The 25,082-nt window shown below is 34.4% G+C and overlaps 2 protein-coding genes across 3 annotated transcripts in view; both read right to left on the reverse strand.

The window, feature by feature from the left end:
• Positions 1-398: 398 nt before the first annotated feature.
• LOC101736015 (achaete-scute homolog 3) lies at positions 399-13,827 on the reverse strand. 2 transcript variants are annotated; one of them, XM_021350416.3, is made up of 6 exons: positions 13,720-13,827; positions 8,199-8,374; positions 6,925-7,030; positions 5,708-5,828; positions 4,398-4,488; positions 399-3,555 (listed from the first exon to the last, which is right to left on the reverse strand). In XM_021350416.3, exons 1-6 carry the CDS (start codon positions 13,770-13,772, stop codon positions 3,437-3,439), a joined length of 666 nt encoding a protein of 221 aa, XP_021206091.1. In that variant the 5' UTR covers positions 13,773-13,827; the 3' UTR covers positions 399-3,436. The 2 variants fall into 2 exon arrangements, with proteins under 2 accessions (XP_021206091.1, XP_012548973.1); XM_012693519.4 differs by having other exon boundaries at positions 6,910-7,030.
• A 4,661-nt stretch (positions 13,828-18,488) lies between these two features.
• Positions 18,489-25,082, reverse strand: part of LOC101736151 (peptide transporter family 1) — a 35,212-nt gene continuing 28,618 nt past the window's right edge. Inside the window, exons 5-13 of the mRNA XM_004929942.5 lie at positions 24,628-24,902; positions 24,346-24,428; positions 23,276-23,440; positions 23,041-23,166; positions 22,822-22,944; positions 22,390-22,727; positions 20,112-20,331; positions 19,289-19,525; positions 18,489-18,705 (exon numbers count right to left, since the gene is read on the reverse strand). Of these exons, the coding sequence (XP_004929999.1) occupies positions 18,535-18,705; positions 19,289-19,525; positions 20,112-20,331; positions 22,390-22,727; positions 22,822-22,944; positions 23,041-23,166; positions 23,276-23,440; positions 24,346-24,428; positions 24,628-24,902 (1,738 nt within the window). The 3' untranslated portion in view covers positions 18,489-18,534. The remainder of the gene's footprint in view (positions 18,706-19,288; positions 19,526-20,111; positions 20,332-22,389; positions 22,728-22,821; positions 22,945-23,040; positions 23,167-23,275; positions 23,441-24,345; positions 24,429-24,627; positions 24,903-25,082) is intronic.

Consider the following 25,082-nt stretch of genomic DNA (forward strand, 5'->3'; position numbering starts at 1 on the left):
CTTATAATATTAGTTTGTCCGTAAACGCTACTGCTTTATTTATGCAAATTTAATAGTCTTAATTAAATTACGAATATAAAATTTCATTTTTAATGTCATTTACATAATTTATATAAAAACTACAGATAATTAGCTATACACACATCATCATAATCGGTTACTCTTGGAGCAGCAGTCGTGGTCATGTGGGGTCCTTTATTGACGCTGCTCTCCATAATACACGAACTGATGCTTAACGCACGCATTCGTTAAGTGAGGTTTTGGTAAGGTTTTTCACACACAAGCACAATTAGTAGTCAAAAGCTATTTAATCAAAAATGACCGGATATTATCTCCTTAATTGATATTATGTAGGTATGTTCTCTTGTTAAAAGAATGTAATGAAATAAAACAACGAATTTCAGTTTACTTTCTCTTTATTTAAAAACTACAAATTCACTACGAGAACAGTAGAAATACAACTACGGCTTACACGCTTGCTACTACTTATTGATAATTTAATATCACAATGCATCTAAATGAATACTAGGTTAAAACATATTGCACGTTCGATAATCTTAACATTAATATTTGGCACAAGTTGATATTATTGTATATTATAATGGAAGCCTATTTAATTTTATTCTATTGTTGTTAAATTCTGTATTCATATTATTTGATTCTGATTTTGCTTAGAGCTGTGAGGAAAATATATAAATTCCGCGATTACAATGTGACCACGCTGAGAATGAACTTTCAAATTCCTGTCTAAAACAGTGCTTCTGGAGCAAAATTTGAATACCTACATACATTGCGTGTTTGTTTTAAATACTGACAACACAATTTTTACTTCACTGTTTTTAGGTTATTTATTTCCTTAAGCCATCAAAGTCTAAAATTGCTATAGTCATTTATGTTTCTTTGGCAGATAACAGTCTCGTCATAAATAATATAATGAAATTAAAAATTAAAGAAATAATTTGGTACCCGTTATTATTATTATTTTTTTATAGCTTAGGTGTGTGGACGAGCTCACAGCCCACCTGTTGTTAAGTGGTTACTGGAGCCCATAGACATCTACAACGTAAATGCGCCACCCACCTTGAGATATAAGTTGTAAGGTCTCAGTGTAGTTACAACGGCTGCCCCACCCTTCAAACCGAAACGCATTACTGCTTCACGGCAGAAATAGGCAGGGCGGTGGTACCTACCCGTGCGGACTCACAAGAGGTCCTACCACCAGTAAATATAAACCAGTTATTCTCTGAACCTATTTATTGTGTGTTTAAAAGACTTCAAAAATATAAAGTTCTGAGATCGGCTATTTTTTTTAGACCACCTCAGAACTTTTTTCTAGGTTAACCGATGTTTATGATTATTTTATTTTATGTGAAATCTAATGCTTCTCATGTGGTCCCATTTAAAATTTTACAAGGTCTGATCGGCTTTAGGGTTGTCCTTAATAATGGATATTTAATTGACTTCGACTACATTTATGGTATTAATTAATATTTCTTCCAAATGATAAATTACTCGGTATAAACTATCGCACACCGCATTAATATAAAAAGAATATCTTATCTAAAAGGTTTTATGTAAAATAATATTTTCCTTCAATATTTATGGCTAGACTGTAACCTTCGTTCGCGAATTTTAGAGTAGGTATATGGTCTAACTTTTTAAATTAATTTGTGTACATAGGTAGTTAATATTTCTACTCTAGCGTTTTCTCTATTGATCGTATTACATTATTAGTACCAGTTATTCTTTGAGGTAATTGTAGGTCACGATGAATTTAGTTATTTTACAATAAATAATGATTACTTAAGTATTTATAAGTAAGATTTCTGAAGCCAAAAATTGATCATTAAAAGGAAAATCGGAGAGAAATCCCTCAATACATTGCTTAGCTTAATATGTACTTGTTGTTTTAGCAAGTTCGTTGTATATCTGTACTCTAAACACAAGCTGGCGATCGCCATCGCAAGTTGCTGGCGACAGTTGCGACCAATGATCCCATGCGTCAGCTGATTAGATAATAAATTAAGTTACCTACATTGTGCGGAAATTCAAAACATTAGTGTTTTTACTGTAAATAATGACAGGAATCATCGCTTTTCTAATTAAAAATAGAAAATTTTACAAAAATTACTTAACCCCCCCCTCCCCCGAAACAAATAATTTCTTAGGTACGAATTAAGTTGACAGACTATTGTTGATTTTATATTTAAAGCATAATATTTTTAAGAGTGCTTTTTAGATTTCGAATAATTCAATAAAACCGTTCAAAAAAACACTGACTCAGTATAAATCTCGTTTCTTATATCAAATCAATTCAATATCAAACCGATTGATAGACTAATTCCTATTACTGTTTTGTTATAAAAATTTCGGTAATACGTTTTTTTTTTTTAATTCAATCAGTAAAAATGATAATTCTCGCCATCGTCAAGCTCACGCAACTAGAATTATACTACTTATATTAAGACTAAAATATATTTTTACTAAGCATTAAATTACTTCGATGAATATATTATTATGAACATAAATTCTACCGACTTATTTAAGAGTAATTCTTTCTAAGTTCAGTATGAAGATAAAACATTTAGTAAACACTTTAGATAAAACATAAAAAAAGAAACGAACAAGTTTTATGTAAAAAATAAAAAAAGATTTACATTGGTATAGTGAGTCTGATTTAAACAAACGAAAAAAATACAATTAGGTATTGCAACCTAATCGAATTAACAATCGAAATGTTTTTCTTTGTTCATAGTCGACTGACTCGTTTGTCGAACTTGATTGCGGTAATTAGATTGCTTAACATCCCGGACTCGCAACGAAATCAATCGGTTCATGGCGCAAAATTTTTATTAGAAAATCTCGCACCTTCGCCCAAGATAACCCATCGTTGCAATGATACGTATTTCTGGATCGACATTAAGTTGATTCAGTTCGACTTAAGTTCGCGTAAAGGGAAAACTATCGAGAACAATCGAAAGAATCGACCTGAAACTCAACCCGTTGCTCTGCTGGACACATTAATCTCAATTAATTGCTCCAACTACTGTTTGTTTCACGAATTCTCGAAACATTAAGAGGCTTTATCACTGAGAGCTTAAACTATTACTAATCTTCTACGTTTTTATGATCTGGTGGGCCTCATGATTCATTCTAAATAGACGAGGAAATTCTAAGTATGTTCTACAAATGCTGAGATGACGTCCGATGTTACACAACATAAATAAATTTCGGCACGCACCGTAGGTGTATTCAGATTCGGTAAAATTACGCGTCAAAAGAGGATGAATTATTGCAAAAGCTTGCCGAGTCCTGTTGCCCATTCGAGCTGCGGGATCGATTCGGACCTACAATACGCAGCGGCACTTAAACATCAATTACTCAAAACTGACTTCGAAACGATAAGCGGACGTCATAATTCGACATTGAGGCAGTGCTAGTTGTGCCCGTATTGTAAATTATCGGAACTAAGCGCCAATGAAGTCAGGACACTGCGCCGTTGCGGGTTTACTCCCAGATTCTCCCAGTTGATCCAGGACAGTCTAGCGGTCAGATCTGAATAGATAAACAGTTATTAGTAGTACCTACTTAATTGAGTTTTACTTAAACTTGATTAATTGTTCGAAGGCCTTTAATTATAGACAGCTGCTCTAGTGTACCTAAGTAAAGGAAGCTAGGACAACTTCCTCAACACAAAGCTAAGTAGGTACAAATCTGTGATCTGGGCTAAAAGGGCTAACTGTCAATAATGATTATTTTTAATATTAAGCATTAAGAACAACGGGCCGTCAATAACAGTTATTATAGCGCATTTTTTATACTGTCCTTTGATTGTTGATACGCTAACGCCCTTTCAGCACAAAAATGTCATATTTTTTAAATAAATTGTTCCTACAATTTCATTTCATACAAAAACGTACTTTGGTCTATTTAGCTTTAGGCCACAGAAACGCTTACCACGGTAAGTCAATATTTCATTGTTTAGATGTACCTATTGTAAGCCCCACGAGTAATTGCCGGTTTGGTGGGTGAGACAGACTTTATGCATGATGAGGTTTCGTCCATATTTGGAGACCCCTGATTTTTACTGGTAAAATAAATACATTGTGAAACGGCAATATATGAAAACAGGCACTACATGATTTTTTTTCCTTAAAGGTTCATAAGCATATTCCATTGCGTGTGTTAGTCAAATATTAGTGTTGGAAAGAGTTTAGCGTTAACGTATTAAGAGTTAGCTGGTTTATCGCTTGTCTTCGTTGTCGCTAACATGTCAATATATTTATATAAAGAAATTTATGGAAAATTTTTAAGCAAATATTTAACAACGAGGATTGGCATTGAACGCAAAGGGTAGGTATAAGAAAATTTGCATAGGTAAACTGAAGTCCAATTACCGCTAGTATTCCAGTGAGCTCGATCTGCCTTTATTTCACCTCGAAGACATTTTTCTACGTACGTCAATGGATCGTAGTCTGCATCCAAAACCTAGGGCAATTTGGAATGCACACATTACATTATTGTGATTAATGTGATTAAGAAGATAAACGACTTTATATTTATACATATATTATAAGTAGAGTACATGTCTCGTTTATTATCAGCGGAATTTATAGATATTTTTTCGCCGCGTACGGTCAAGGAGTCTTCAAACCTCGTTTGAAAATGGACACGTGATAGCGTTCGGCCTATCACCCTGGAGGGAAGTCTATTCCAAAGTCAGATGGTACCTACCTACGGATATATGCCGGAATCATCTTAAATAATTCCTTCGATAATATTTCCTTGCTTTATGTCGACGAAGCCATTCCTATCATAGTCATTCCTATACACGATGTTGAGTTGTTTTTACTGGTGGTAGGACCTTGTAAATTCGCACGGGTAGGTACCACCACCCCGCTTATTTCTGCCGTAAAGCATGCGTTTCCCTTCAGACCGAAATTGAACAATAAAGAAAAAAAGAATAAAAAAAGTATAGCGCTTCTCTCTGACACATGAAACTGAAGTCACATTTACCTATACTCTCACATATAGGTATCATAACGAACCGATATAAATAGACCTGATTCATAGTACTTGAACGTACTCCACCAAAACATGAAGTTTTTTTTTACTTCACATAGATTTCTTCTAATGCACGTCCGTGAAGAAGATGAGATCTTTTCTTTACTACATCTCACATCAATCGTGCGATTTTAGCCTTCTTATAAGTAAACAAACACGTGTGTCACTCGGGTACTGCCGCGGTAAAGCTATTATTATTATGCATAGCATTTTTTATCAACTTATGCAATTATAATTAGACAATAATAATTTAATATTAAAACAATAACAAAATAAGACCACGCTATATTTATAAACATTAACAAAAGCAAAACATTAACTTTCCACCTCACACTCATAAGCTAGACTGCGCGAGAGAGAGATCGGCAGACTTTTCGTGATACGCATGCAGTGCGACGTCACGCCGCACGCTTATTCACAAACACTACACAAGCGCAACGTGTGAATGTGTTGAACGCGAGCTACATGGTAGGCGGAGTAGGAGGTGTTAGATTTTATTTTCGTTACGGAATGTCTTGATTCGGTCGCCGCGCTCAAAGCCCACGATATAAGCTATGCAATAGCTTAAAAATAATACTTGAGTGAAGAGGACCAATACTCATGTCTTCGTATACTGAAATCTATGTTGTAACATAAAACTTACCTCCCGAAGCAAAGCGATGTATGCGATGGCGAGCCGCAGTGTATCAATCTTGCTGAGCCTCTTCTCGTACGGGAACGTCGGTACATGAACACGCAGCTCATCGAACGCCGAGTTTATACTGCTAAAGTCACAACATCACACACGCGTTTTAGCTTTTGTCAAGACATTTTGAAGAACACGCCTGTATTCTTTGTTTTGTCAAATAATTGAGAATTGTGCGATTTTAATCGATACTGATAGAGTATCGATTAAAATTTACTTGTTTAATCGTAATGTTATATTGCTTACTGTACCTAATCATAGTTAAGGATTACATTTCAACAAAATATTCACTAGTTTTTACGTCATGAAAGATCGAAGACACAGGTAATATATAAGGCCATCCATACTTTAGTTCGACAAAGGAGACTATACTACTCAGGATCGTTTATCAATGTTTTCTAATATTTCTTATTAATTTATTCATTATACTGTATTATTATATTATTGACGTGGAAATTTCGGGTAATAGTGTATTAAACGATTTCTCATACTTATTTCACTGGATTTCAGACTTGTAACTTTTTGGAACAGGTATATTGATATCTAAAGCACATAGCAGCGGGCATTAGCGTTCTGCTGTAGAAAGTATAGAGAGCTTTTTTGTCCACTTTAATTTGGAATAATCTAGTTTAGACTTGCGAAAATACGGACTTAAAATTAGTAATAATTCTCCTGTTTACAGTTTTTTTTTTACAATACAGATTCTAGATCTATCAATACCACGTATCTACATGAAACAGTCTAAATTGTTGAGGTACTTATTTGATTAAGAACTACAAAAAAAAAACTACGAAAGCCTTTCGATGCGGTTTCCTGTATCCCAACTCGTCAATGGAATGGTTACAAAAATATATCGTATCAAAATATTCTTGCTGTTTTGAGATAATCGGTTTAAACTTAGCAACTTTCACAGTGGCGACGGCGGCGCTCCAGCCGACGATAGTTGAACATGGGCTTAGCGAAATATATAATTATAAAAATAGCAACTTTATACCAAACATAATTTACATTGACATTTAACACAAAGTTAACATTTAAATTTTTCAACAGAATATCCACTTACACACCGTTCTATTTTAACTTTTTACGAAACTATCGTTTTTGAATATAGAAACGGATGTTAAGACGAACTTCGGTCATGCAACAAACAAGCAAGGTACCAATTTGGTCCGGACCTCAGCATCCGTCGGCGTTCGCGTACATTTGCGGCAGCGCGTTGCACCCGATAAGGCGATCCTCCGCATTGGTAGTCGGGCTCAGCTGCAGCTTCCAGCAACGAATCTTTATACGTCACAAAAAAAACTATGCAGTCAATTACGTGATTAAATTATCGAACAGTTTCGAGGTAGTCTTTGTTAGATAAAACTCAACAAATAAAAAAACGCTATCCTATTGTCAGTTGTCACTTTTTCGAATACAAGTTTATTTATAAGACTATGCAGTGAATGTTTACTGCATTTCTGACTAAGTATGACGTGTTTGATTTTTTAACAAACAAATATCTAATAGGTACTTTAAGTAATTACGTATGTAAATACACGGTTGAGGGAATAACGTTATGAAAATCACCTGCCTTAAATTATTATACCTAATATGTACTTACTTTTGATTACTTGAAATTACTAAACACCTAGGTACATACGAAATTAGAAGTGCATCTTACCAACTATTATTTCAATAACTACTTATTGTCAGATTTCTAATAGGTTTTCTACACATATCGCAGGATATTAGATACGCTTCTGTCATATTTTTCTCGTAATTCAGTTATAATTTTCGTCTTGTTCCAAAGGATAATCCGGATTTCCATTGCACTCATATCAAGCGCTGCAACGGTGTTCGACTCCCACAGACAAATACCAGTTTTTCCAATGAAATACGTACTTAACAAATGTTCACGATTGACTTTCACGTAGAAGGTATAGCATCGTGTAATAAAAATGAAACCCGCAAAATTTTAATTCGGGTAATTACTAGTGGTAGCACGTCTTGTGAGTCTACACAGGTAGGTACCACCACCCTGCCTATTTCTGTCGTGAAGTATGCTTTTCAGTTTTAAGGGTGGGGCAATCGTTGCACTGTTAAAACTGGGACCTTCGAACTCATTTACGCTGTAGATGTTTATGGGCTCCGGTGACCACTTAACACCAGGACGGCCGTCATCTCGTCCACCTGTCTAAGCAATAAAAAAAACATAAATCTATGTCATAGAATACTTTTTTCTTTGACATACCTTTGTGTAGCAATTTATAGAATACACAAACACCTGACTGTGATTTACAAACGGGCAGACACGACCAAAGTATAGGTTTCCGCTTCTCTCATTTGACCACGGAAACGAAAAAAATAACTGCCGTTACAAAAACTTAGTTAAAGTTTGTGAGCCATTACCGTTTACAAGAACAAATAATTCCGATCATTAAAAACAAAATGATGAACGTATTAATACCAGGATGAAGTTGTCGGGTGTGTTGATGTACATATGCGGCCAAGGGGAGCTGGAGCCTCGACCTGGCCGCGGCGTAAACACACGAAGGCAGTTCCGAATGCAATGAGGCACTCTCGTCGTCCGAACCATCCACGTACGAAAACTTCAGACCAGAGTAGTCCAAACGACGACTGTCGCTGCCAAAAGATGATCTTATGGATAAAACAAAAGAATCTATATCTGTAGGGTAAAACCTGGATAGATGCCGCAGCGGGATAGATGCCTCATGTTCTAAAAACCTAACTTCCCGCACTCATGACAAAAAATTAATTTAATAAGTAGGAACTACAGTCACCCTATACCTTATGTACCATTTGACAATCGCGTGGTGACGAAGTGTTTTCCACGTGCATATAATTTTCTCCGCACGGAATTTTACGAACACGTCAAAGATTTAAAGGTTAGTATTTAGCGTGGTATAACTTTTTAATTAGTGTAAAATTCCATTATATTTTTTACTACGTGAATATATTGGTTCATTGAGTCTGCATCTAGGTGTAAATAAAAGCTATTATGCTTATAATTTATTTACAAAAAAATGGGGTATCTATCCTTATCACAAAGGATAGTTGCCCTGATTTTTTGGGGTATAGGTGCCTTTATCTATCCCTCCATATTCTGCCTTTTCAGAACATAGCAGAAATATGCCACGAAAACGTAAAACACAAACAAATGATTTACAGTTCAAGCAGCGAAGATGAAGACAATCCACTTTATAAAATGAAAGGAAATAAAACAATAGATTTGCCCCTAAAGAAATCTAAGGGATAAACCTAAAACGCATGTAAATATATCTACATTGAATTTTTTGAAAACTATAAAAATACGAAGTCGCAATCCGACTGGATTCAATGTTTAATGTTTCAGAAGTAGCTACATGAAACGTGTTTTTCAGAAATGATGTAGAAGATGTGGAAAATTGAAAGCACTATCCAGTTAAACTTCAATTGGAGAAAATAATAAAGATCTTTATTGTGTTATTTTAATATAAAAAATATGATTTTGCAATGTACACATTAACACTTAATGTGAATACTTTATAAACAATTAAGAATTTATATTTTTGTTGAATAAATATTTGTAAAATTTAATTTAATAAAAAAATAGGATAATGCATGTTGAAACTAAAAAATTTGTAGTTTAGCTTACAACGATAGCTAGTTTAACTTACTTAACGCTTTAAAAATTTCATTATGATCATTTGTGTGATATGAGAATTATCTTTTAATTATAAACATTCAAAGACTTAAAAAATACAAAATATTTTTTATTATTATGACCCATGTTTATTGGAGCCAATTGCTCTGTTAGGAATAGAACTTCTCAATATTTGGTTTGGTTTTTTCGTATACACGGTATAAAGGGCATCTATCCTGCACTGCAGGCATCTATCCTACTCAGTATTTTCTTGGTGGGGCAACTATCCATACAGGTAGGCATCTATCCTCAAAAAAAAGGTTCTACGAAAAACGAATTTCTGCAAAATCTGTATTTGATAGGTTAAAAAAAATTTATACTAATTAAACATAAAGGATTGAGCTAACTACATTAATAGAAATTATTCGTAAAAAATGAATATTTTCAAAATTACATGACTATTTCAAAAAGTGGGGCATCTATCTCGGCTTTACCCTATATATAAAAATGAATTGCTGTTCTTTAGTCTCGCTAAAACTCGAGAACGGCTGGACCGATTTGGCTAATTTTGGTCTTGAATTATTTATGGAAGTCCAGAGAAGGTTTAAAAGTTAGATAAATAAGAAAATGCTCGGAATAAAATAAAAATAACAATTTTGTTTTTCCTTTGACGTGTTCCCCGTCGCACGTATTCCTTTTGTTTGTTTTAAGTTTATTTTAAAGCTTAGGTGTTTTATTTATCAATTGAGGCACTACGAAGTCTGCCGGGTCAGCTAGTAACTAATAAATATTTGCTTAATTCTGCTTTATCTATGGTTTGAGAACAGAGCCTAAGCTGTAAGTAAGTGTTAAGCGTAATTGGTGCGCACGATACAGGCTTACCTAGTATGAACTCCACGGATGTCCAAACTGTAATTTGGTTTCGGTAATCTTTGATTTTGTACCTGTATTCAGAATTTTTATAACAAAACGTACCTTCAGAACCAATGGAGCGGAGCTGTCGATATTTAACACGACAAAGAGTTTCATTTATATTTCGATAAAATTCTTGTTTATTTATTTACATTTTGCTGACTTTTTTGTTCGATTCATTATTTAGAATAGCCTACAAGTTTTAAAATTATTTCGAATTGTATTCCACAAAGATAAATCCGATAATTTTCCTTTGAAAATAATCTGTATGTTTCATTTCATTACACAGTCTCAGTGGCAATTTTTTTTTTTTGTCAGGATGAAATCGCCGGACTTCCGCCCTTCACTGGGGTGGAGGGCGGGGCATGTCGCAGTCGAACCGACTAAAACCTCCTGTCGCTCAAGAACCAGCATCCAAACCTCGCATGAGAGAGAGCTCATGAAAATGCAAAGGGGGGAAAGTGAAGCGCTTAGTGCGGAGCAAATCTCTCCCATCACCCTCCCCGTCGGGACGCCGGACCGGCGGTCGTCGGCGCCACGACCACCAGCCCTCTCGGTCGGCAGGCTATCCGAAGCCCGCCTAGATGAGCCATGCACCTACAGCAGTAATATGTCGAATATTTTCTACAATCTACATAAATGACGAAGATGAAAATTCTGTTCATTCTGTTTTTTTTTAAGTTGTCTTCTTATTACGTAATTTTGTTCAGTTTACTTAATCCCGCTTCGGTAAAGATTAGTAAAACATTTTATCGACATCAGTAAACCCTATATCGCATTCAGTTTTTCATATTCGCTGCATCTGAAAGCTGTTTCCGATCGCTGTAGTTTTTGTGTTTTCTTTTACAAAGCTTGTTTTGTAATTGAAACACCCAGTGTGGGGATAGCTCTAGGCGAACGAGAACGTCGCAGCACGTCGCTGGTTTAATAGCAGGTGATTAGTTATACCTTTTTTAAATATTATTAATAATAGGGGTTAAGGTATGAAATTGCCGTTTTATTGTAATTGGTACTTCGAATTGACATAGAACCTTCGTGGTTTGAGATTCTTAAATGAAACTTTTTTGAAATGGTACCTATGAGGTTCTTCTTTTAAAAAATGTGCAACATTCGATTATCGACTTTCAGATGTTTTTTTATTCAGCTTAGACAAGAAATTTGGATACTTCGAAAATTCGAGTGGTTTTTGAATACGAGTTCCGACGCGGAACTAACGCTGCAGAAACAGCTCGCAATATCAATGTTACCTTTGGAGAGGGGGCTGCTAATGAACGCACCGTGTGGTTTTGGTTTAAACCTTTTGACCCCAAAAAAATTTTGATTTGAAGAGCGTGGTAGAACACACACATGTGAATAACAATGAATTGAAAGAGAAGGTGGAAACCGATCCGAGCCAAACTATCCAGGAATTAGCTGCATGGTTCAACGTTACCTTACCAACAATATTGACTCATTTGCATCAAATCAATAAAATAAAAAAATATGAAACATAGGTGTCTCATGATTTGAGTGATCTGAAGAAAAAAACGCGTGTTAAAACTTGTGTTGCCTTGTTCAATCGATACATAGATGAAGGAATATTGGATCGAAATATAGCATGTGATGAAAAGTGGATTCTTTACGATAACCGTAAGTGAAAAATGCATGGCTGACCCCAGATCAAACGCCGAAATAGTGGCCTAAAGCAACGCTTACCAATTAAAAGGTAATGGTAAATGTTTGGTCTCAGCATAGTGTTATTCAATATAGCTTTCTCCGATCTGGTCAAGCAATAGTGTCAGATGTCTACTGTGCCGAAGTCCGAACAATGATAGCAAAACTTGCAAACAGCCCCGACTCATGAATCGATCTTCACCATTATTACTCCATGATAACGCGAGCCCTCATATAGCATGAGAAACCGTTTTAAGTCGACAGGAACTGCAATTAGAAACCAATCGTCACACTCCGTATTCACCAAACCTTGCTCCAATGGACTACCACTTTTTCGTGATTTGGACAATTTTCTACGTGATAAAAAGTTTTCTTCCCAGGAGGCACTACAAAATGCTTTCACACAATTTGTAGAATCCAGATGTCCATGACTCTATTGCAAAGGCATAAATGACCTTCCTATTAGATGGCAGCAATGTATAGATAATAATGGTAGATGTTTTGATTAAAAAAAACGAACCTCAATTTTTTAGTACAAATCGGCAATTTCATACTTTAACCCCTAATATGAATGTGTGTTTGTTTGTCCTTCTTTTAAGTCGAAACGAAGAAACGGATTCACATGTTTTTTTAAAGTGATAGCATTAAGGACAGTGTGCAAGACACCATTTATTTCAATAAGACAGTTCTCACGGAAAGCTACACTGATACTGTGTCTTGTCCGCGCGAGCGAAGCCACGATTAACAGTTAGTAGGTATTTTAAATATGCGATATACATACCTAATGCAATTGTAAATTATATGTATTTATTTTAACAAGCTTAGAACGGTTAGTGTATTTTTTTTCTAAATATAAAATTCATTTTTTAAGTTTAGTAGTAAACATACTGTGAATCTGTATCGTGTGTTGGTTGTTTGGGAAAACAAACTTTTACTTGAGAGCACTTGCTAAAACCATATAAGTATGTATTTATACATACACCATTTTTTAAGAGAATCGAACTTCTGTGTTTTAAAAATATTGAGTACGAACAAAAAACCATCCAAAAATGTAACATTAGATAAACAAATTAATTTATCATTTAAAATTATGGAGCGTATTATTTTTATTTTACTTAATGTTTAAAATTATTAACATTTACGCGACATTCCGTAAATTGTATTAAAAACATTTTTGTCGAGCCACTTTTCTACGATGGCTAATAAGATTTGTAAAATAAACATACACATATGTATATTATTAATGTTAATAATTAAATAAGTAGCAATAACAAAGTTCTATCTATATTGAACGACCCCAGCTAGGATTTTCTCCTGCATTGGTAGGTGCTGGGAAACCCTGTAGATGATTGAAAAAGTGATAGAAAATAACTACGAAAACTTACCTTGACTGACCTAGACCGCATGGTGCTGTAATTAAGTTCACTAATGCTAGACCACGTAGACGTGATTGAAATTTTAAGTAAATTACAGGGAGTCTTTTATCCTAAATATATAAGTATTATAAACAAGCCGTACTTCGCTGGGCTTTTAAAATTAACATTATTATTTATTGTCATTATTATTAGCCTATCCATTAAGTACGTGTATTTTCTATATGGATACCAAGTTTAAAGTCAATCGGATGCGTCGCTCAGTGGTTATAACGGAACATTCGTAAAAACCACTGTAGATTTATATACTAGTATAGATTAATACTATAAATATATAAGGTATACAAGGTAAATATCCAATATAAACTAAATTATTTCAAAAGTAATGAATAAATAAAACAGGATACCTTAATGGTGGAGAAGTCGATGAATCAGCGAGCTGGGTCCTTGCGCCAGACATTTTGAGAGCCACTATTTTCAAAAACACTCAATCACTGACGAAAATTGAATGAGCCTAAACCAGACTTGTGGGACAACTTTATACAATTAAAGACAGCCACCCGTTAAGCTTGTGTTAGGGAAGTTAGACGTTTTAGTAAAATAGGTCGTATTTGTTATAAAGAGATCTGAAAATGTATTAGCATGGTATTTCGACTGTTCGGCGGTGTGCGTGTCATCCCCAGTGGCGGGGTTGGTCCTTTAAACAGTTGGGGAAGAAATGGGCGGGGCAACTGAAGTGTCTGCATAGAGGGGCTAAAACAAAATTTATTCATTTATCACCCATTTTTTAATTTTTCCTAAATACACGTCTTTTTTGGTATAAATATAAAATGCGTCGTCTTTGTAAAATAAAATTTCAGTCTAAAAAATTAATGAATCTAAATAACCGTCGTGAACTAGTGTGTATTAACTAACTTCGAGATTGTGTTTTTCATGTGAATATAAACGTAAACAAATTCTTTTTACCGAAAAGAACACGTCAGTTTTCAGCAACTAGCTTAACGTTTCTTTGTTATTTACGTCTTTTTTCACGAGGCACCAGCAGAGTGGGAGTGTCACTGGATCGATGTGTACTCTTCTCCCTCATTGGTGGACCCTGGTATGTTTTTGACAGGCCTAAAAATGTTATAAAACGCAGCTTCTGTCAAGTGCAGAGGTGCTGTGAAATCGAGTGTTGTTTTTTTTAATTCATGTGGTTACCAGACTGTCACAAAACTATGTATAAACGTTTACTGAACAGAAATTTTTATTCTGTGTAAAAGTTTAAAGATGATGAAATTTTGAATTAATTTCAAAATTTATCGAGAAACATGGGTATCATTATTAAGTTATCACGTATTTTATATCACGGGCCTTTATTTATATATTGTTTAGTTTACCTTCTCTTGGAAAAAAAAGACTTCAAGAACTAAGTGTAGATATATTGTAACTTGCAAAGGGATCTTAAAAAAAAGTTATTTGTTTATTAGCTAACATATAAAACAGCTGTAAGAGATCCACTACAACCTGAATAACTGTCCTTTTTGTGTTCCACCATATATACAAGACTATAGGTTGAATTGGATTGGAATGACGGCTGTCCAAAACGGTTGCCTAATGGCAGGAATGCCCTACCCTATGCATGCCCTACCACAGGCACGTAACGCAGGAAATAGAGGAGTAGGTAAGTAAGCGGTGAGAGACTACTACGACGATCGGTCGATAGTACTATAATGGCTACAAATGAAACATGAACTTTCAAAATCAATCACGAATCGAATTGAGGTCGCATAGGTTATTTGAAAATTTAGTAAAATTCAGGATAATATTTAAACTTCTAGACTCGATCTGATTTTTGAGATCATTCGATAGTGAAATCTTTAATTAACTGTTCGCTCAGTGAGTGTACTCACTGAGCGAACAGTTTCCTAATACCTACCTCTAATCTAAATTATAATACTCCCAAGCTAAATTTTTATTCGGCAACATCTCTTTTGGCTAGTTATGAATACGTAAATGTGTTTTTTGGTGTATCCCCGATGGAACTTCATATTGACATTATCGTTACCGGCCAAGATGTTATCTCTCTGTAGCGTTTTCAAACCTACTCTCTCATAACGATGAGCTCATCAAAACTGTGTTCTTGACTGCGTATTCGTTCACATCAACTGACAAATTTCACACACTATCCATTAGATTAACTGTATGTACTTAGACACAACACGAATATTTCGCTATGCCTATAAATTAGCGAGTCACCCTTTCATAAACAAGCAATTTCGGCAACGACCATAATTTGGCGCTAATTCCGTATTCGGAAGTCATGCCCTAGTCCACCCTGTAATTGATTTGTCGCGGCAACTGGCGACCCTAGAACCTAGGCACGTGCCTTACGCGTGACCCACCCCGCCCACGGGGACCATGTTTGATAGTTTTTCGCGTGAGATACCCCGTCGGTTCTCATTTGTCTTGCGGATTCTTGTGTGTGTTCTATTCTAAACGACCACGTTACTGGGGATGATTATTCTGTAAATAGGAAACTTCGTGTTTTTGCTGTATCTAAGAATTATTGTTTTACTTATAAAGCGTTTAAGGAAGTTGTCGTAACAGTACGATACTGGAATGAACTAACGTTTCAAATTTTCTCACCCGGAATGTTTCAATAAAGTGTCGATACTGAAATCGATAATTTGTAGTTTAATTTTGAATATAAAAAAACAGAAAGTCTGAACAAAAAACCACATCGGATTTGCTTAATTTATTTATTTGGCTGCATATGCTCGATGGAGATTATCCAACGAGTGCACACACGTGGTTTGTAGTTCCTTTGTACTGCAGGCCGCGTGGCTAAAGGTCGCGTGCCGGAGCCGCGTGCGACCCGCGACCGACACGCGTCCCTCAAAGTGCCCGGAACATGTATCGACGCCTTCACCAGAACATTCTACTGACAGCACTTAATTAATTCGTATCGACATTATTTATAAACACTCAAACTTAAATCGATTACTTTTTTTGCTTTGCTTATCAAAAACCGAATCGTTTTAATTTTTTTTTTTCGAAGGACTTAATGTCATTTACTGTAACACTTTTAAATGGGATTTTTCGATATTATGAATATTTAAAATAAAAATTTTCAGCCGTAAAAATATCAGAGTTACTGATATGCTTTAACTTATCAAATCTTGGCAAACTGGTTTTAAATTGACTTCAGATATACAGTTATTTGAAATACCAGCAATACATAAAATAAGTAAAAAAGATACCTACAGAGAATTTTTTAATAAATGTAGTTGAGAATAAAAAGTTATGGTTTAAACTTGACTCCAATTTTCTTAAATTTCTGTATGTTAAATTAAAAAATATACATCTTTTTGCAATACGGTCATTTATCATTACTTATAGTCACTTAAAATTCAAAATATTCTGAGTACTTAGACAAAAATCTGATCGAATCAATAGATCGGAAACTAAATCGCTCTCATTGTTAAACCCCAACCCGTATTTATTTTGTGTTTGTTGTATTTAAGCATTTATTATACGCAATTATTAACAAGACGTCAACAGACTGATGCTCATCATTGTAGTGTATACTGCGGTTCTCAAATTTTGGAAGGTCAATATTAAATATAAACTGTAACCGTAAAATGCCATATTTTGGTTTTTTAAGTTTTCAAGATTTGTTCACATTAAAATATAATGAATACTTATGCTTAAATGCTGAAGCCTACTCTACTCAACCACCAATGTTAACATTATTTGTCTGATTTTGGTAATATGAACAATCTAACAAAATCCTTCTGAATATTTGTCGATTCTATTACTAGATTTAAATTTTTATTTCTGTTACATAATTACTACACTTTGAACTTTAATCAATGATTAAATTATTGATGGGTTTATATGGAACAATAATTCATACAGCTTAAGGAAAAATTCTACGCAGGCAGCTAAAGTTTGACAGTCACTGTCCCGACCCCATTTTGAAGTTGAATCGTCACGAGGGTTAGTTTAGGGAACGCGAAACCCCTCGTATGTCCGACCCTGTAAGTCCTATGGGAACAACACACAAATTAACCAGAACTAATTGTTTAATGTGTTAACGTTCTTCGAATAAACAGATTGCACAGTTCGAGTGGTAGAGCTTCCCTGCGTGGCGATGACGGCATGTTCTTGAATAAAAATACAGCTCTTAATAGTCCTTATTCTTCTTCTTCTTCTCCGTCGCTCCCTCATTGCTGAGGATCGTGACTCCGTTTCAGCTTGTCGACTGCCAGTCTCCATCGGTTCCGGTCAGTTGCCTGGTGTAGTGCAGCGCTAAGTGGTCCGCTGGTTTTCTTATAGTCCTTATAAATACATTAAAATAAATAGCAGTGTAAAAAAAAATATTTGTTGTCGCTAGTCGACTTAAAGTAGAAAATACTTTTTTTATGTGTTCATTTTATAGTGATGTAAAGTTAAAATAAACCTCATGTTAAAAAAAATTGGGATGATTGTACTTGATTTACTGATGGTAGGACCTCTTGTGAGTCCGCACAGGTAGGTACCACCGCCCCGCCTATTTCTGCCGTGAAGCAGTAATGCGTTTCGGTTCAAAGGGTGGGGCAGCCGTTGTGACTATACTGAGACCTTAGAACAATATCTCAAGGTGTGTGGCGCATTTACGTTGTAGATGTCTATGGGCTCCAGTAACCACTTAACACCAGGGGGGCTGTGAGCTCGTCCACACATCTAAGCAATAAAAAAATATATTGATTTAATCCATTGTATTGAAGTGAGTGAAAATCACATTCAAAGATTTCATTACAGACACGGAGGCGAAAGTATTACTATAAAATTATTTATTTTACCGAAAACAAATTTAAGTAGGTACAGCATAGTAAAAAAAATGTTACGAACGTTGACCAGTACCTACATGCGTAAGAAAAAAAAAAACATTAAATAAATAGTTCGGAGCTGTATTATATATAGTATGTTATTTGAAGTAAATATATTTGAAATTAGAAGACCTTCGATTCCTTCAGAATCATTACTAAATCTAACATATAATCCTGTATCTAAATTATTGAGTATTAGATATGAAAATATTTTTGTATGTGGCCTTGAAAGATTACACTATATTAAGTATTATATGGAGTTCAACCTGTGGTGCCATCGTCATTTCCACTTCAAGGACATGGATAGGAAAACTAAAATCATATTAAACATTCTAAAATCATAAACTTTATTAAATTAAAACTTAAAATCTAATTGTCTTTTTGTTGTATTGTTGGTTTTTCCGGCATTTTGATCTCTTCAACGGCAATATCCTCCTCTGTGCTCGATTTGTGATCCACGTACTTGTATCTGAACGCCATCGCCGTGAAAATGAACATGTCCAATAACATAAGACCGGCGAACAAGAAGAATTCTTTCCACTGTAATAAAATAACATAATTAGATTAGCTTTCATTTTAATACGCTTTTATTAGCTTCAGACGTAGGTACGTATGTTTGTAACGGAACCTTTGAACATGATTTTAACCCCCCGTCGGATTAACTCGAAATTTGGTATACATACTTTTTAAGAACCGATGACAATTCAATATAAAAAAATATTGAAAAAATTTAAATTCAACTAAAAATGAAAAATAAATAATAGTTAAAAAAACCTAAGAAAATACGCTATTATAGAAAAACCAACTAAAAATAAAAATAAATTTTAATAATAAATTTGAATTATAGTTTGTTTTTGTTAGTATTTTGTTATTATTATCGTATTTTGTTAGTTTTTTAAACTATTATTTATTTAAATTAAGATATTGTTAAGTTAAGTTTAGATTAGTTATTGTATTGGTAGGCAGCGGCTTGGCTTTTCCCCTGTCATTGCTGCAGTCCATGGGCGACGGTAACCACTCACCATTAGGTGGGCCCTCTGCCTACAAGGGCAATAAAAAAATCCAATGTAAACTGAAATTATTAACATGCGGTTCACTAATTCAAAGTTGACTTTTTTGTTACCTGAGCATCCAAAAAGTTCCCTTCCACTATGAGAACAACGATCAAATTTCCAAAAGCGACAGTGAGAAGCCAGACCGATTGTAGTACAGACTTCATACTAGCTGGCGCTTGTGTGAAAGAGAACTCTAAACCAGTTACTGAAAACATCACTTCGCCCATAGTCATCACAACGTACTGAGGTATCAACCAGAGAATGTGTATACTATTTGGTGGAGTTATAATCACTGGATTTGCTTGCTGTAAAAAAAGATTCAAGTAGATTATACGTTGAATAATTTCCTCATCTAAAATTCAAAGTAACGACCTGTTTATATTGTTTTCTATCATCAACATCCTTTCGTTTTTGAGCTGCTTTTAAAATTTAAGTCCAATTCAATTATTTTGTGAAGGCATTAAGAAACAAAAAACTAAGTAACATCCCATTGATGTATTTAGTAGTAAGTCGTAGTAGTATTTAGTAGTGTTGGCAGTTCACCTCGATGATTGTGAGGAACCCATAAATACCACCATCCACGTGAATATCACCAATAAACTTAGACATCAATAAGTAATTACTAATATTGCAAATGAGAAAGTGAGTTCTGAATTTGTTTGTCACGTTTTAGCTACTCAACGGATCAGGAGTTCAGAAAAAAAGAAATAAGGGACTATTTATTGCCGAAAAAGCACTATTCTTGAGGGATTATTTCTATATTAACACAAGCAGACACGCCGTCAAAAGCTAATATAATTTTATAATGCAACTTCGCAGAACGCGTTGGAATTGATTTTAACTGTTAAATTGGCTCAGTCCTTTGACCTCTGTCCATCAATAAAAACTTACATAAGCACCGTCCGTGTCTTCGTAAACATTGATAGTGTAGACTGCTCCAGATTTAAATGCATATCCTTCTAATACTTTTTGGTCGTTCACTAAAACATCGCCATTGCCCTTGGTGATCTTCACCTGACTGATATCATCGCTTTGCAGTGACAGTTTAGTTTTGTTCTTCTTTGATTCCACGATTGCAACGGTCACCGAAGTTTGGACGTTTGACAAAAACCTGTACAAAGAACACAAAACTTAATCGAATAAAAGTAAAATACTTTGTGTTTGTGTGAGTGTGTGTGTGTGTATGTAAAAATTTAATTAAATCTGAAAACTTGCGAATAAAACAAGAGCGACGATAATTCAATCGAAGAAACATAAAATGAAATTATAACTTGATAATGCGTCAAGAAGTAGTAACGTTACGTATGCATGTATTGAATTTGCTTTTTTCAATCTTCACATTTTTTGGAGCGGAATGCTATAAAGTTCGTGTCAAAGTTGAACAGGGAACGATCGTTGGTATGAGTCGGTTGACCGTTTTTGATGGCAACGTTTATTTCGCGTTTTACGGAGTACCGTACGCTGAAGCTCCGGTAAGGGAATTGAGGTTTAAAAATCCAAAAAAACTGAAGAATTGGAAACGACCTCTCGACGCAAGTGTGGAGTATCGAGGCGCGTGCCCTCAAGCGCACATAGTTCACAAGTACGCACTGTATGGATACGAAGATTGTCTCCATCTAAACATTTACACGCCAAACATTCCGAAATCGGGAGACAAATTAAAAGCCGCACTTGTGTGGATCCACGGATACGCTTTCGCATCAAGCTTCAGCCAGTTACACGGACCAGACTTTTTTATAGACAATAATGTGATTGTCATTACACTTAACCATAGAATTGGCGCATTTGGTTTTGCGAAACTGAATAATTCAGATACGCATACAAATATGGGTCTAAAAGATATAGTAGTTGCATTGAAGTGGATAAAAAAAAACTTGAAGTCGTTTGGAGGTGATAAAAATCAATTGACCTTAATGGGTAGTGGGTCCGCTGCGACGCTTATATCTATGTTATCGACAACTAAACATAACAACTTATTCTCGAAGTTAATATTACATAGTGGAGCGATGTTTTCGCCGTCACTTTTAAAAAAAGACCATGTTTCAGAAGAAAGAAAATTACGAAAGGAACTGAAGAAACTTGATATGAAAAATTTAGAAAATGCTTCAACAAAAGATATTGTTCAAGCTGCAAGTAAAATTTATAGTAGGAAAGAAATAACCGACCATCAACGGCCTTTGATACCTTTTCTACCTATCGTTGATAGAAATGTTAAGAAAACCTTATTTTTGAAAACACCATTCGAATATTATGAATCTGAAGATAAGAGTCAGGGATCTAAACCGATTTTGATGGGCTTTAACAGCCAAGAATGTATTTCAGAAGCTATACCTTTCCTCCATAACGCAAAATTATTGAATTCAATGACAAATTCATTCAAATTCATTGTTCCATTTCACGATGGATGCATTCACAAATATGGATCAGAAGCATACGTTCAAGTTGCGAATGAAATAAAGAAAACATATTTTAATGTTACGATTTCTGAAAATTCTCTTGGAATGTTTTTAAAATACGTTTCTGATTTACATGTGTATCCTATTTTCAAATTTGTTAAAACTCATTACAAGAAATTTAAAAATAACGTATTCCTTTATAAATTCAACTATGAGGGCTACTTCAATGCATTCAAAGCGACATCGATAGGTGAATCGAATGCAAAAGTCAAGGGAGCCTCAAGCGGAGATGAAATTTGCTATTTATTTAATTGCGAGCCACTGGTTGATGTTTACGTAAAAGTAAACAAAGATGAAAAGCACAGAGATAGAGTGTTTATTAAGAAAATAACTGAACTTTGGTCTAATTTTGTGAAACATGGTGATCCAACACCGCCGAACTTTAAAGGGGAGATCACTTGGCCTCCGGTATCCGCAAATAAATATAACATGCTGCTAATAGGAAATAAATTTAGAATAATTGAACCAAGAAAGGAACAAGAAATGTTTTCCTTTTGGAGTGATATTTATGAGAAGTATTTTAATCCGAAAACTTGTCATAACTATCACCATGATGAATTATAAAACTACGTAAAATGATTTATAGATTACAAAATGTATTTTAATTATAATTAATTAATTTATTTTAATTTTGAAGGAACGTGAGTTTGTGATCAATGGACTGAAAATAAAAGTTACACGTACAATAAAAGTTCAAACATTGAAATAATTACCTAACGCTTACTCCGTTGATTGCTTTGTCATTATTATCAGTGAAGTTAGAAATTCCCTCCCGATTAATGAAGAAAGAGTTAGCAGTATTTTCTTTTAAATAGAAATTTCCATTGTACACGATATTCGAACAATTTCCTTCGCCACGTACATAATACGGCAGTTCAATAGACCCATCTGCGTTAATATCCAGATGCTCATAGACCGAAAGTGGTCCAATAGTATGAATATTGTTATTGTTGGCGTTGAAATCTCCTGTGTTGATTGTAAAATTACAGTCAAATCCGTTGTACACTCGGAGTTGAGCCAACCCTTCCGATACCGGAGTACCGTATGTAGGCTGAAAATATTTAAAAAAAAACACAAACATGAACATATGAACTGGATTTTATAAAAATTAATATTAATCGAAATTTGTATAAAAATATATATACCAAAAGATTTAATTCAACTATTCCTGAAATAAGGAATGCGCAAGCTGCTAATATTCCACCCCAAATCATTTTGTGTAGCGGTTTCTTTATCAGTCTGCACCAAGTTAGGAATGGATAAATTGCCTGAAATAAAACTTAGTAAGTTCAAAGAAATCTGAACGCGAAATAATTTTAAAGTTAACGATCATGACTCGTGGTTGATTGAGTTATTTGACTTACCACTTCAAAGAGAGGAATAAATATTAAGATCAGGAAAGGATTGAGGACTTGCATCTGATCAGCTTTAAGCGTCCAGCTACCTATGTCTTGTTCCATCCTGTCAGCTTGGAAGGTCCATCTGGAACCCTGACAAATAGCAAAGATATTCAACTGTACTTTTTTTACTATTTCTTATTTTGTTTATTTAAAAATAAATAAATAAAATATGAATATTCAAAATGTGTTTTTAAAATACCTGCTGATCAAAAAGTGCCCAAAATACTGGTAGAGGAATGAATAGCACCAAAACCCTGAACAGCGACTTTATATCCTCGATTAGGCTCTTGTCATACTTCTCGTCAGCGTGGTCCAACCAGTGGTCTCTCTTCTGTTTGTTTTTGATGGATTTGACCACAGCATGCTGAATGTAATAAAATTTAATAGCATTAATTTTTTGATTATCTGCAAACAAATAACCACGCCTAAGTTTTTTTCTTAGAGCTTGAGTCAATTCGAAAGTACTTTTCAATATGAAGTAATTATATTATTGTAGTTTAGTAAGTACCAGTAATAGCTTTTGTAAAGCTATATGGAGATTATGATCTTTATTCTATTGTTTCAAAGTGTAAGTTTATTTCTTAGGGCTCGAGTCAATTTGAAACCACTTTTCAATATGACGTAATTATATTATTGTAGTTTAGTAAGTACTAGTAATAGCTTATGTAAAGTTATATGGGGATTATGATCTTTATTCTATTGTTTCAAAGGGTTTTTCAAAGTAAGTATATACTGAGTAGCAGTTTTTGCACTAATATTTCAATCAACCGTTTTTATATAAATGTAATCTGATTGAAATACTCATTATACATACATATTTTATAATTAGCATTTCTGATATTTTTATTTTAGAGTGTGATTACTTTTTATTTTTTTTATTTTATGTATATAAGAAGAACTTACGTTGGTTATTAAATCGGAATATAAGAGATGTACCTATTTATAACCTGGTATTTCTTGTGTAACCCGTGGGTAAAATAATTCATTAAGCTATTAAATTATTATTGCTATCAATATGATTTATAATGTTGAGATTTAAGATGAGATTTAAAATGTAACACGTAAATTAAGTTTCCGTAAAAACTTAGGCAAAAGTTTAATAATCGATCTTTTCGCCAAAAGCCAGTGAGTGATCTTTTAAAATATGACTGACTTTTAAAATATGTACTATGTGTTAATTGAGACTTCGGTTTTATTTTTCGTTTTTGGGTCCGGTAAAAACTGAACACCTTGCTCATTCACCCATCTGTGAAATATGGAAGTACATACCCCAACACACGTCGACACCTTCCCTAGAACATTTCCTGATGGATTTTTGATTACATACAATCTTCGACCAGCGACGAAGATCACTGAAAACATTTTGATACGCACTATAATGATTATCTTTGTATTAAAATCTTCAAATTCTATGTAAACCATCTATTATGAGGATTTATTTTTGATCAATAAAACGAAATAATGTTATTTTTAATTAAATTTTAAATCCATACGGTTATTTTTTTGTTTATTATTATTAAATAAATTATTCAAATTCAATGAATAACTTACAAATCGAAACCACCATTAGAATCCCTGGGACTCCGAAAGCCAATGAAAAGCAATCACTGTCTCCAAAACAGTGAACGTCAGCTCTCAGAATCGGAGTCAAGAAGGTGGAGATCAAACTACCCGCGTTTATTGCGAAGTAGAAGAGAGAAAAATAGTAGCCGAGATATTTTGCCTGCTCTGGTAGCTTGAATTGGTCTCCTCCGAAAGCAGACACACAGGGCTTAATACCTCCCGTTCCGAAAGCTATCAATAGTAACGCCAATATTGTGAGTTCACTGAAAAAAAACCGATTGTGACTCTTTTTTTTTTAAATAAAGTATATAATCTATGTATTTATGTTTTTGCGAAATCTCTTGCGAATTTTTATCGAAATCGTGCCAATTTCTGATCAGTTGAGGTTTTAGTTTTTTTGTGAGCACACAGGAACACATAGTACTTGTGTAGAGACTGTTGAT

Source organism: Bombyx mori, chromosome 1, assembly GCF_030269925.1.
Source record: "Bombyx mori chromosome 1, ASM3026992v2".
NCBI lineage: Eukaryota > Metazoa > Arthropoda > Insecta > Lepidoptera > Bombycidae > Bombyx > Bombyx mori.